Below are 14,772 nucleotides of genomic sequence, written 5' to 3' on the forward strand. Positions count from 1 at the left end.
AAAGTACGTAGCTGCTGGAATACTTAACTTTAATCCATAATTGGTGAACATCGCTCTTGACAGTACATGTTTTACTGCATCAATAGTAACTGGTAATGGCGCCTTGCTCGGTCGTAGCAAATGACGTAGCTGAAGGCTATGCTAACTATCGTCTCGGCAAATGAGAGCGTAATTTGTCAGTGAACCATCGCTAGCAAAGTCGGCTGTACAACTGGGGAGAATGTTAGGAAGTCTCTCTATACCTGCCGTGTGGCGGCGCTCGGTTTGCAATCACTGATAGTGGCGACACGCGGGTCCGACGTATACTAACGGACCGCGGCCGATTTAAAGGCTACCACCTAGCAAGTGTGGTGTCTGGCGGTGACACCACACCTTGAACCCCCGTTCACCAGATGTACGCTTACAGGTTACAGAAGTCAAAGATCACACATGATAAACAATTGTAGTACAATGTAATATCTCTAGTTACAGTTACATTTTCAGCAAGTACATCATCCATACACGAATTTTTTCGTCACTACTAACTTTTCTACAGGAGCGTGTATACAATGTAAATTGCATGTTGCTATAAACATAACTAGGTCTACTTTGGGTCTTCTGATCAATACCACAACTTATAAGTAGTTGATACGCTGACTTTGACCTTACAGTCTGTAACAGCGGGGCGTGTTGCTGTTCGCAGGCGCTGTACAACCTGCTGGGGGAGACGCTGGTGCGCATGCGCCACTACGAGCAGGCGGAGCAGTGGTTCCGGGCTGCGCTGCAGGCAGAACCGCAGCACGTGCCCGCACACGTCACCTACGGCAGTCTGCTCGCAATGAACGTGAGTATTGTACACGACTTACTCGGAAGCGAATAAATGAAGTGCAGGTGTCCAGGAGCACATTTAGAATAAGCCGAACGTGGCACTGATATCAACGTCTCCCGTGGGCCAGTGCACCTTCGGAAATTGCAGAAACAGCAGCTAAATATTTAACTAGTAATATTCGAAGTTGTCTCTTCAGGTTCCTGCCGATCCACGCCATCGGAGATCACGACATATTTGTAAATAAGTAGCCAAACATTTGTGATACGGAAGAACATGAATTTAAGCTATTTTTGTTTTGGTTCTGTCCCACCACATTTTCGGAAATGGCAACATATTAGGAAAAACAGAAAAACTAGCAAGAATAGAATGACATTGCTTATCATTTCAGTCGCAGCAATTTATTCCTTCGTTTTCTAATTCAACTAAAGTCGAAACTCTAAAATCGAAAGCACTCATTCCTGAAGGAGCGAGCTCGTAGGCGTAAATAAGATCGAATATTTCAGAAAGTACAAGTATTAAATTCCTAACAATATCCCAGAAAGTGTCAAAACATTTAAGAAGAAAAAAAAATTAGCACAAAGCAGGGTGAAAACCTACTTCCTTCAACTCCGTAATCCATATGTTTAACCACTTCATTGTACCAAAGACATCCAATTTTCACTCGCTCATTTTAATATCCCTTGAAGTCTTTAACCATCGATGCCTCATTAACTGGAAATTAATTACAAGGTAGGGGTAAAATACAGGGAGCGGAAGGCTATTTACAATCTGTACAGAAACCAGATGGCAGTTATAAGAGTCGAGGGGTAGGAAAGGGAACAGTGGTTGGGAAGGGAGTGAGACAGGGTTGTAGCCTATCCCCGATGTTATTCAATCTGTATATTGAGCAAACAGTAAAGGAATCAAAAGAAAAATTAGTAGTAGTAATTGAAATCCATGGAGAAGAAACAAAAACTTTCAGATTTGCCGATGACATTGTAATTCTGTCAGAGACAACAAAGGACCTGCAAGAGCAGCTGAACGGCATGAACAGTGTCTTGAAAAGAGGATATATAATGAATATCAACAAAAGCAAAACGAGGATAATGGAATAAGTCGAATTAAGTCGGGTGATGCTAAGGGAATTAGATTAGGAAATGAGACACTTAAAGTAGTAAAGGAGTTTTGCTATTTGGGGAGCAAAATAACTGATGATGGTCGAAGTAGAGAGGATATAAAATGTAGACTGGCAATGGCAAGAAAAGCGTTTCTGAAGAAGAGGAATTTGTTAACATCGAGTATAGATTTAAGTGTCAGGAAGTCTTTCATGAAAGTATTTGCATGGAGTGTAGCCATGTATGGAAGTGAAACGTGGATAGTAAATAGTTTAGACAAAAAGAGAATAGAAGCTTTCGAAATGTGGTGCTACAGAAGAATACTGAAGATTAGATGGGTAGATCACATAACTAATGAGGAAGTTTTGACTAAAATTGGGGAGAAAATAAACAACTTGACTAGAAGAAGGGATCGGTTGGTAGGACATATTCTGAAGCATCAAGGGATCACCAATTTAGTATTGGAGGGCAGCGCGGAGGATAAAAATCGTAGAGGGAGACGAAGAAATAAATACGCTAAACAGATTCAGAAGGATATAGGTTGCAGTAGGTACTGGGAGATGAAGAAGCTTGCACAGGATAGAGTAGCGCGCAGAGCTGCATCAAACCAGTCCTTGGACTGAAGACCACAAACACAACAATTATAAGGATTGCACCAATGGTGACGTGTGAATGATGAGTCTTCAATGTAGCGTAATCTTGAAACAGCATACTGCAAGTTGTAACACAGAAACAGAGAAATACACTCCTGGAAATGGAAAAAAATACACATTGACACAGGTGTGTCAGACCCACCATACTTGCTCCGGACACTGCGAGAGGGCTGTACAAGCAATGATCACACGCACGGCACAGCGGACACACCAGGAACCGCGGTGTTGGCCGTCGAATGGCGCTAGCTGCGCAGCATTTGTGCACCGCCGCCGTCAGTGTCAGCCAGTTTGCCGTGGCATACGGAGCTCCATCGCACTCTTCAACACTGGTAGCATGCCGCGACAGCGTGGACGTGAACCGTATGTGCAGTTGACGGACTTTGAGCGAGGGCGCATAGTGGGTATGCGGGAGGCCGAGTGGACGTACCGCCGAATTGCTCAACACGTGGGGCGTGAGGTCTCCACAGTACATCGATGTTGTCGCCAGTGGTCGGCGGAAGGTGCACGTGCCCGTCGACCTGGGTCCGGACCGCAGCGACGCACGGATGCACGCCAAGACCGTAGGATCCTACGCAGTGCCGTAGGGGACCGCACCGCCACTTCCCAGCAAATTAGGGACACTGTTGCTCCTGGGGTATCGGCGAGGACCATTCGCAACCGTCTCCATGAAGCTGGGCTACGGTCCCGCACACCGTTAGGCCGTCTTCCGCTCACGCCCCAGTATCGTGCAGCCCGCCTCCAGTGGTGTCGCGACAGGCGTGAATGGAGGGACGAATGGAGACGTGTAGTCTTCAGCGATGAGAGTCGCTTCTGCCTTGGTGCCAATGATGGTCGTATGCGTGTTTGGCGCCGTGCAGGTGAGCGCCACAATCAGGACTGCATACGACCGAGGCACACAGGGCCAACACCCGGCATCATGGTGTGGGGAGCGATCTCCTACACTGGCCGTACACCACTGGTGATCGTCGAGGGGACACTGAATAGTGCACGGTACATCCAAACCGTCATCGAACCCATCGTTCAACCATTCCTAGACCGGCAAGGGAACTTGCTGTTCCAACAGGACAATGCACGTCCGCATGTATCCCGTGCCACCCAACGTGCTCTAGAAGGTGTAAGTCAACTACCCTGGCCAGCAAGATCTCCGGATCTGTCCCCCATTGAGCATGTTTGGGACTGGATGAAGCGTCGTCTCACGCGGTCTGCACGTCCAGCACGAACGCTGGTCCAACTGAGGCGCCAGGTGGAAATGGCATGGCAAGCCGTTCCACAGGACTACATCCAGCATCTCTACGATCGTCTCCATGGGAGAATAGCAGCCTGCATTGCTGCGAAAGGTGGATATACACTGTACTAGTGCCGACATTGTGCATGCTCTGTTGCCTGTGTCTATGTGCCTGTGGTTCTGTCAGTGTGATCATGTGATGTATCTGACCCCAGGAATGTGTCAATAAAGTTTCCCCTTCCTGGGACAATGAATTCACGGTGTTATTATATCAATTTCCAGGAGTGTATAACGAAATTAATACAGCGTCAGTCGCGTCGAGTAACGTATCACTTTGACGTCCCTTTTACTAAGCTGAGCGCGTCACTTGCATAATATACCACAGTACACCACCTATGGTGTTGTGTCCGAAATATTGGCCCCAAGCACACGCATCCACCCTGGACACACTGTACTAAAAAGTACTTGGTTCTCAATAAAATACGGCGAATTTAATACATTTTATATTTTAGTGTGAAAAAAATCGTTCAGCACAAAACAATTTAGCTTCCTAGACAAATAGATTTACGATATTTACTTTCTCTACGTGCGAGTCATTCATATATATATTCTTATGTTTTTAAAACCGAGCAAAGTACTTTCAATACGTTACGCTTGTGTATGACAATCGCTATGTTAACGTAAAGGCTAATAAAACCGGATTTCTTGAATGACCTATCAATACTGATTCTGGATGGTCACTCCGACCCCTATTCTGGAAACGCGGTTCTAGCTGCAGAAGCTCCTCTAAAGTGGGAAGAAACAGCAATGATGAACGGCATGAGGTGCAGAAGGCAATGGAAACCGCTGCATTAAGGACACACATCTTGTACCCGTGGGACATGTGGGCTGTAACTGATCTCTCTATTGGCAAAATATTCGGGAATAATCCCCCATTCGGATCTCTGGGAGGGGACTGCCAAGGGGGGTTTTACCATGAGAAAAAGACTGAATGAGCAAGAACGTTCTACGAATCGGGCCTTGGAATCTCAGAAGCCTGAATGCGGTAAGGAAGCTAGAAAATCAAAAAAGGTAAATGCAAAGGCTCAGTCTAGATATGGTAGGGGTCAGTGAAGCGACATGGGAAGAAAACAAGGATTTCTGGTCAGATGAGTATAGGGTAATATCAACAGCAGCAGAAAATGGTAATGGGTGTAGGATTCGTTGTGAATAGGAAAGTAGAGGAGAGAGTGTGTTACTGTGGACAGTTTAGTGATAGGGTTGTTCTTATCAGAATCGACAGCAAACCAATACCGACAACGAAGGTTCAGCTGAAAGTGAAGAGATAGAGGAAGTGTATGAGGATACTGAAAAGGCAAAACAGTACGTAAAGGGAGATGTAAATCTAATAGTCGTGGGGGACTGGAATATAGTAATAGGGGAAGGAGCAGAAGAAAAAGTTACTGGAGAATATGAGCTTGGGATAAGGAATGAAGAGGTGAACGACTAATTGAGTTCTGTAATAAATTTCAGCTACTAATAGCGAATACTCTGTTCAAGAACCACAAGAGGAGGAGGTGTACTTGGAAAAGGCCGGGGGTTAGGGGAAGATTTCAGTTAGATTACATCAAGGTGAAACAGAGATTTCGAAATCAGACACTGGATTGTAAGACACACTCAGGAGCAGGTACAGGCTCAGATCACAATGTAGTTGTGATGAAGAGTAGACTCAAGTTTAATAGAGTAGTCAGGAAGAATCAATACTAAATGAAGTGGGATACGGAAGTACTAAGGAATGAAGACATATGCTTAAAGTTCTCTAAGGCTGTGGATACTGTTACAAAGAATGGGTCAGTAGAACAGTTGAAGAGTAATGGGCATCTCTAAAAACTGCAGTCACAGGAGATGGAAAGAAAAACGTTGATACAAAGAAGATAACTGCGAATAAACTATGGGAAACAGTTGATCGATGAAAGAAGTGCAAAAATATTCAGGGAAATTCAAGAATACGAGTCGGTGAGGAACGAAAGAAATATTAAATCCAGGGAAGCTAACACGAAATGGCTGCAGAAAAAATTTGAAGAAATCGAAAAGCAAATGTTTGTCGGAAGGACTGACTTGGCATATAGGAAAGTCGAAACAACCTTCGATGAAATTAAAAGCAAGGGCGGTAACATTAAGAGGGAATTCCACTGTTCAAGGCACAGGAGAGAGCGAATAGATGGAAAGAGTACACTGCAGTCCTCTGTGAGGGGGAAGATACGTGTGATGTGATAGAAGAAGAAACAGGGGCCATTCGGAAAACACATGTGATTCAGTAATGGAATCAGAGTCTAAAAGAGCTTAAGATCAAATGAGGCAGAAGGGATAGATAATATTCCGTCAGAATTTCTAAAATGATTGTGGGAAGTGGCAGCAAAACTATTGAATTTGGTGTGCAGAATTGCGAAAAACCATCTGACTTTCGGATAAATATCATCAACACAATTCCGAAGAATGCAATAGCCAGACAAGTGCGAGAATTATCGTACATTCTGTTTAACAGCTCACGCATCCAAGTTTCTGACAAGAACAATAAATAGAAGAATTGAAAAGAAAATGGAGGATGTGTTACATGACGATCTGGTTCGCTTTAGGAATGGTAAAGGCACCACACAACACGTTCTCACGTTTCGGTTGATAATGGCAGCAAGACAAAGACAATGAAAAATCAGAACACGTTCATAGTTTTTGTCGAACTAGAAAAAGCGTTCGACAGTGTCAAATGGTACAAGATGTTCGAAACTCTGTAAAACATAGGGTTCAGCCATAAAGAGAGACCGGTAAGATCCAAGGGGAAAAAATAAGATGGAAGACCAAGAACAAATTTCTCGGATTAAAAAAGGTGTACGTCAGGTGGGCAGTCGTTCGTCCCTACTGTTCAATCTATAGATCGAAGAAGGAGTTATGGAAATGAAAGAGAGGTACAAGAGTGGAAGTATGATTTAAGGTGAAAAGTTATCAGTAATATGATTCTCTGATAACATTGCAATCCTGAGTAAAAGCGAAGAAGAATTTCATGATCTGCTGAGTGGAATGAACAGTCTAATGAGTTCAGAATATGAATTTAGAGGAAATCGAAGAATGATGAAAGTAATGAGAAGTAGCAGAAGTAAGAACAGCGAAAAACTTTTCATGAAAATTGATGGTCACGAAGTAGATGAAGTTAAGTGCTTCGACTACTTAGTCAGCAAAATAATCAATTACGGACGGAGTATGTAGGACATTAAAAGCAGACTAGCACTGGTGAAAAGGGCATTCATGACCAAAAGAAGTGTACTAGTATCAAGCATAGGCCTTAATTTGAGGAAGAAATTTCTGGGAATGTGTGTTTAGAGCACAGCACTGTATAGTAGTGAAACGTGGACTGTGTGAAAACCGGAACAGAAGAGGATCGAAGCATTTTAGATGAGATGCTACAGACGAATGTTGTAGACTGATAGTATAAGGAATGAAGACTTTCTGAACAGAAGAGGAAAGGAATATATGGAGAAGGTTGACAACCAGATGGGACAGAAGAATAGAACATCTCTTAAGACGTCAAAAAATCACTTCCATGGTGCTAGAGGGATCTCAAGAGGATGAAAATTGTAGGAGAAGACATAGTTTAGAATACATCCAGCAAATAATTGATGACGAAGGTTACTAGAGCAACTCTGAGATGAAGAGGTTGGCAATGGAGAGAAATTTGTGGCTGGCCGCATGAAACCAATCAGAAGACTGCTTACCTAAAAAAAATCGATTTTTCGCTCCCATGTAGACGCAGAATCGTTTCCGAAATGAGCTGGCTTTTAAAAATTATCGACTAATCTGGACGGAGCATTGTGCTGTGGGAGAAGTAAAAATATTAAACTGATCATCAGTCTCCCTATCTCTAATATTTAAATGAAGAGAAGGAGCGATTGTGCTGACTGAATGAGAAACTGGAATAGCTGATTTCCAGACTCTATTTGCGTAAAAGCACTGACGATCGGAAAACCCATGTTTGATTGACCTGTACTGTGACTGAAAACGCCTGTAATGGTAGTGGACAGCCGCAAGGCTCTCGTAATTCTGTCACGAGCTCCACGTATTCGCTGTTTTGCCAATTTTGTCGGTACGTGCAAGCCTTGCCTAGAGGGATTGGCTGCACGCGGGCGGCACTACCCCCAAAAACTGCAATCTGTCGATCATGAAGTTATGTTAATTACAACACAGCAAAACAACTTCACGTCTGAATACGACAGCGAAATGCTATTTCCAGAACTCTGTTTTCGTCTGAAGTGGTGGCACATGTAATAATAGTGAGAGATTCGGTTCATCCCTATGCCTCAGTATCGACGTTCATGATGTTTCAAGAGGAGTGGTAAAAATCTTATGTGGCGGTCTGTCCAAAGGGCCAAGTCGCCGAGGTGGATGCTCGCTGGTTGGCCGATGGCTGCTAGTTGTTTTGGTTGAAGTGTCAACTGGAACCAGCATTCCGAGACCTTTCGGCAGCCCAGATACCGCATGGACAGTTGGCTATGTTCTGTGACACTTAACGGTACATCGCATAGTGGAAACAAGCTATGCTGTGTTTGCCGCTTCTCCCACTGGTGATGTGGGCGCCATATGTTAGGCGGACTGAGTGCTAGCGTCGCCTTCAGACCGATGACTTTGCAACCCGCTACACTTGCGTGTTACGTTGTTGGAATACTGCAGCAATAAAGCAGGACACGCATGAAAACGGGTAATAGGAAGACGAAGAGACTGAGGTGCTAACCTAACCTAACCTAACCTAACCTAACCTAACCTGTTTTGTTCGGACAAACAAGGCATCATAATGCTCCCATATTAATAACTTCATTGTTGAAAAGAACTTATGGTCTTCTAAAAGAAATGGGTGTTTGTTATAACTCGAATATGGCTGACTGGTTTGGTTTGAAAAAAAAAGGCTCTGAGCACTATGGGACTTAACTTCTGAGGTCATCAGTCCCCTAGGACTTATAACTACTTAAACCTAACTAACCTAACGACATCACACACATCCATGCCCCAGGCAGGATTCGAACCTGCGACCGTAGCGGTCGCGCGGCTCCAGACTGTTGTGCCTACAACCGCTGGACCACCCCAGCCGGCTTTGGTTTGAAAAAGGAATATTCTTAGAGTGAAGCTTACCAAACAATACCGACAGTAACTACAGCCTTTGTTGCTTTAAAAACTTGAACAACAGGATGTGTAGAATGCCGACGTAAATGTGTTATTTTACCGCTGCTTACTCAATAAAACTTTATGGCTTGAAAAGTATACGAGAAGTATCAGTCGAATATATGGCAAAAAACGTCAGTAATAGTCCCCAGGCGCGCGGGATTAGCAAGGCGGTATAAGGCGCTGCAGCCATGGGCTGTGTGGGTGGTCCCGGTTGAGGTTCAAGTCCTCCCTGGGGCATGGGTGTGTGTGTTTGTCCTTAGGATAATTTAGGTTAAGTAGTGTGTAAACTTAGGGGCTGACGACCTTAGCAGTTAAGTCCCATAAGATTTCAAACACATTTGAACATTTTTTGAACAGTCCCTAAGCCTACCGACTGCATTCTCAATCTGGATAACGAAAAACAGAATTTTTGCCAACAAAAATATGTTAAGCTGTACAGAGACATTCAATGAAATGTATGCACCTGCGAGAGTTAATTTTAGTTGAAAATGGAGTAATTATACCGTGGTAAAATTTGACGGGACTGTTCGCATGCATTGTGGAACATGACTTTCTTAAAATCAAAAAGATTCCGTTCGAACGTCGTACAGTCCAGAATCGGTAAGCTAATCAGGCAAAATCGCCGTGAGCATTGCAACAATCACCGAGCAAGGTGGCGCAGTGGTTAGCTCACTGGACTCGTATTCGGGAGGACGACGGTTCAATCCCCTGTCCGGTCATCCTGATTTAGGTTTTCCGTGATTTCCCTAAATCGCTTCAGGAAAATGCCAGAATAACTCCTTACAAAGAGCATGGCCGTCTTCCCCGTCCTTTCCTAACCAAAAATGGCTCTGAGCACAATGGGAGGTCATCAGTCCCCTAGAACTTAGAACTACTCAAACCAGACTAACCTAAGGACAACACACATATCCATGCCCGAGGAAGGATTCGAATCTGCGTACGTAGCGGTGGCGCGGTTCCAGACTGAAGCGTCTAGAACCGCTCGGCCACTCCGCCCAGCTTTTCCTAATCCGATGAGACCGATGACCTCGCTGGTCTTCTCCCCCAAATCAACCCAACCCAACGAATTGAATCAAACATTACACCGATGCACCAGGTTGAAGATAACAGTTTGATGAAACACCCTGTCCTGCTGCGTGAAAAATGCTGTAACTGCCTGCTGAGCTTCCTCGGTCAACGGGAACCGCCAACCCCTTAAGGCCTTTTTAAGAGACCGAAGAAGTGGTAATCGCAAAGGGTGAGATCTGGGCTATAGGGTGGGTGCTAGCATGTCTCTCCATTACGAAATTTGCGATGTGTGGACATGCGTTATCATAAAGCAGCTGCACCCCATGTCGCGAGCGATTCCACAATGCTCGTTTACGACAGACATGCTGCCCCATACACATTCTTTATTCTTCGATGGATGCCTGCCACTGATTTTACTTCGGCAGCCAAGAAAAGAATAACAGCACGTTGGTCCTGTTTTTATGCATTCGCATTTCCGCATTTACCGCACGCGTGGCGGAATGATAGGACTGACACACTAATCCCTTCCCTAGATGTTTGTGCTTATATACCCGCATCGGAGTAGCGCTACGTTGCGTATACCCTACAGCAATGCCCTCAAAACGAAATTTTTTTTATCACCTCTTACATTTCACTCTCATGAGTTCCGTGTTAACAAATTTTCGTATTGAATTTTTTTCCACACTCTTCTGACTGACGTGATGCCATGATATCCTTCTGTACATTTTAGTCTTCTCGTCTCACAGTAGCACCTACATCCAGTTTCCTCAATTATTTGTTGCATATATTTGAAGTTATCTGTTATGTTATAAGTTGTTTGCTGAAACTGTGTATAACTGAATATCTCTCTAACAATCTGAAAACTGTAAATTCTAAATTCTAATTACAGATTATGATCTAGAAACGCCAGAGCAACCCAGTTTTTGAACATGAACTTATTTATGCAAATTACTTTTTAGAAATGTTATTTTAATCTGAAATATATCTGACGGTCTGTAAAGTAGATTGCATAAAATAATGATTCGTAAGTGTACTCAGAATGACTAACTTTTACGTGATTTAAATATGTCTCATTACAGTAACACTTGTGTTGAATTTACATGAAATTTCATTGACTGAAAACTATTCCTAACTTTCTGTCAAAAATGTTCACTTAGGCCCTACAACAAGTTCTTCCATTTCAACCGATAACTTTGCTCTTCTTCGGCTGCATCGAAAATGATGGTTTGAAATAAATCACTGCGTGGCAATCTACGTTCTTATTCTTATTTCTTTCAAACTGTTATTTTAGCAAATTAGTTTTTGAGCCTATTTTTAAAATTATTAATTACTGTTGACGTAAAAGCCAAATAGTTAAATGCAAATTTTACCAATCTTGATTTCCTTTGAACAGCGAGAATAAGTTTTTTGAATATTCGCTCCCATTCACTGCGTGAAATGACAGCAGAAATCAATGTGGGGAGTACGTCGAACGTATCCGTTTGTACAGTGCGACGAAATTTGGCGTTGGTGGGCTACGGCAGCTGACGACCGACGCGAGTGTCTTTGCTAACAGCACGACATCGCCTGCAGCGCCTCTCCTGAGCTCTTAACCTTATCGATTGGATCCTAGACGGGTGGAGAACCGTGGCCTGGTCAGAGGATTCCCGAATTCAGTCGAAAAGAGCTGATAGTGTAAGGAACGAGGAGGTTCTACGCAGAATCGGAGAGGAAAGGAATATGTGGAAAACACTGATAAGGAGAAGGGACAGGATGATAGGTCATCTGCTAAGACATGAGGGAATGACTTCCATGGTACTAGAGGGAGCTGTAGAGGGCAAAAACTGTAGACAGAGATTGGAATACGTGAAGCAAATAATTGAGGACGTAGGTTGCAAGTGCTACTCTGAGATGAAGAGGTTAGCACAGGAAAGGAATTCGTGGCGGGCCGCATCAAACCAGTCAGTAGACTGATGACAAAAAAAAAAAAAAAAAAAAAAAAAACAGTAGGGTTCGAGATTTGTCAACGAGGCACTGTGCAAGGTACTGATGGCTCCATAACGGTGTGGACTGCGTTTACATAGAATGGACCCGGTTCTCTGGCCTAACTCAACCGATCACTGATTGGAAACGGTTACTTCTGGCTACTTGGAGATCATATGCAACAATTCAGAGATATCACCTTCCCAAATAATGACGGAATTTTTATGGATGACAATGGGCCACGTCAGCGGGCCACAATTGTTCGCGATTAGTTTGAATAATGTTTTGGAGAATTCGAGTGAATGGTTATCCTCCCAGATCGCCCGACATGAATCCTCGTACATTTATGGCGCATAATCGAGATGTCAGTTCGTGCACAACATCCTGCACCGGCAACACTTCCGCTCTTATGGACGGCTAGAGAGGCAACATGGCTCTTGGACGGCCGCTGTGGCCGAGCCGTTCTAGGTGCTTCAGTCCGGAACTGTGCTGCTGCTACGGTCGCAGGTTCGAATCCTGCCTCGGGCATGGATGTATGTGATGTCCTTAGGTTAGTTAGGTTTAAGTAGTTCTAAGTCTAGGCACCTCAGATGGTGCTTAGAGACATTTGAACCATTTTACAGCAACATGGGTCAATATTTCTGCAGAGAATTTTCAAGCGAATGGTCGAGTCCATATCATGTCGATCTGCTCCTCTACGCAGGGAAAGAGAAGGTCAAACACGATATGAGGAAGTATCCCATGATTTTTGTCACCTCATTTGTATGTGAAAAACAGTTGAAATTTTTGTGAAAATTCAAGGTCCACAAATTTCTAACGTTTTACATATCAACTGTATCTGCACCTACTAATGGAAACAGTAGGAATTCAATTCCCATTCAAGTTACGGAATTTCGTGTAGAACGCAAGGAAGTTGGTGACTGCAAATTAAAAGATATTAAACACCTAATCAATGAGAAATACCTCCATGACCAGAGCAATTTCTGGTAGCATTCTTGTAACCATTAATTTAATCGCTATCAGTAGTGATTATAACACCCATCTAAAAGTTTCATATTCTTATACGACGAAATCCGTATGTGTTCTAGAGTCAACTTTACACAGAATTCGCTGTTATTGATTTGGACGCTCATACAAGTTCGAAAGCTTCTAAACCAATCTTTTCTAAAAACTGCCCCGAGAATAGCTTTATTCTGTAGGCTCTCCATCCGGCACTGATGTGCGGATTTACGATACTGAAGCTTTCTGTTGTTGACTTCAATCAGAGCTGGATCTTCGCTGTGTTTTACATAGTCTGCAAGTGCATACTTCTCCTCTTGCACTGTCCCCCTCACATCCACGTCCTGTACAGCATACATTACTGGGCAACTATAATCTGTTTACATCAGTGCGAGAGTGATTCTTCTTGTTTTCGTGTCCAGATTACTCAACTCGATCCCAATTCACTATTCGTGCCGTGTGTCTGATGGTGGATATGACCCAGATATTGGTTCTCTTTTTGCTATTTCCGTCTTTCAGTTTGTTCTTCAACATTATTCTGGCCCTTTGGTTGTACTCTTTGCTGTCCGCACGTTTTACAAGCACGGGTCTAATGTTGTGGAAATGCAAAATGGCTTCCTGCTGGTGCCCCACAGTAAGTACTAGATACTGTTTTTTCGTGCTACAGTTAGTGAGGAAATATTATTTTATTTAGTTGAGCGCACAACACGTAGCAACAATGAAGTAATTTCAGCGTAGAGAAGTAGTTGATATTGCATTAAGTTGAGCAGACGGCAGAGATTAGTACTGTAGTCATGTGAACAACAAGCAGTGACTAGTACTGCAGTAAACTGAGCGTGTATTGGTGACTAAAGTGGAGGGTTTTCCGTTTCAGAGGAGCCGCGCGGCCGAGGCGGAGCGTTGGTTCAGGAGGGCGCTGCAGCTGGCGCCGGAAGACCCCAGCGTCCACCAGCACTTCGGTACGTACCTCGGCTTGTCGTAGTGCACTGCAAACACGCTCGCTGCTGCTAGTGCCCGCGGTTTCCCATCCAGGACGTTTTCGAATTACAGTCATTATGAGATAGGCAACTGGGGTTTCGAGAATACATTAAGTATTCATATTTTATGCTAATTCGAATAAAACATTCCATGTAACATGTGTTCAATTTTTATTCGTTGCAAAGATACGGATACTTACTGAGAAAAGCTTGCATTTCGCTGGTTGTTACACCAGTTTCAGTAGGTTTATTTATTTATTTTTCGGTAATTATGGTATGGCTTAAGTATGAGGAGTACGTATTTAAAAATTCTGACAAGGGAACCTCTCCATCGCACCCCCCTCAGATTTAGTTATAAGTTGGCACAGTGGATAGGCCTTGAAAACCTGAACACAGATCAATCGAGAAAACAGGAAGAAGTTGTATGCAACTATGAAAAAAATAAGCAAAATTTACAAACTGAGTAGTCAATGCGAAAGATAGGCAACATCAAGAATAGTATGAGCCAAGGAGCGCCGTGGTCCCATGGTTAGCGTGAGCGACTGCGGAACGAGAGGTCCTTGGTTCAAGTCCTCCCTCAAGTGAAAGGTTCACTTCTTTTATCTTCGCAAAGTTATGATCTGTCCGTTCGTTCATTGACGTCTCTATTCACTGTAATAAGTTTAGCGCATGTGTTTTGCGACCGCACCGCAAAACCGTGCGATTAGTAGACGAAAGGACGTGCCTCTCCAATGGGAACTGAAAACATTTGATCGCAAGGTCATAGGTCAACCGATTCCTCCACAGGAAAACACGTCTGACATATTCTATACGACACTGGTGACGGCATGTGCGTCACATGACAGGAATATGTTGTCGA

At 43.7% G+C, this 14,772-nt stretch overlaps 1 protein-coding gene across 1 annotated transcript in view; it reads left to right on the forward strand.

The window, feature by feature from the left end:
* The window catches only part of LOC126092834 (protein O-mannosyl-transferase TMTC2-like), a 445,889-nt gene that overhangs the window by 378,613 nt on the left and 52,504 nt on the right, over positions 1-14,772 (forward strand). Inside the window, exons 7-8 of the mRNA XM_049908564.1 lie at positions 683-823; positions 13,811-13,895. Of these exons, the coding sequence (XP_049764521.1) occupies positions 683-823; positions 13,811-13,895 (226 nt within the window). The remainder of the gene's footprint in view (positions 1-682; positions 824-13,810; positions 13,896-14,772) is intronic.

The sequence above is a fragment of the Schistocerca cancellata genome, chromosome 7, assembly GCF_023864275.1.
Source record: "Schistocerca cancellata isolate TAMUIC-IGC-003103 chromosome 7, iqSchCanc2.1, whole genome shotgun sequence".
In the NCBI taxonomy this organism is placed as follows: domain Eukaryota; kingdom Metazoa; phylum Arthropoda; class Insecta; order Orthoptera; family Acrididae; genus Schistocerca; species Schistocerca cancellata.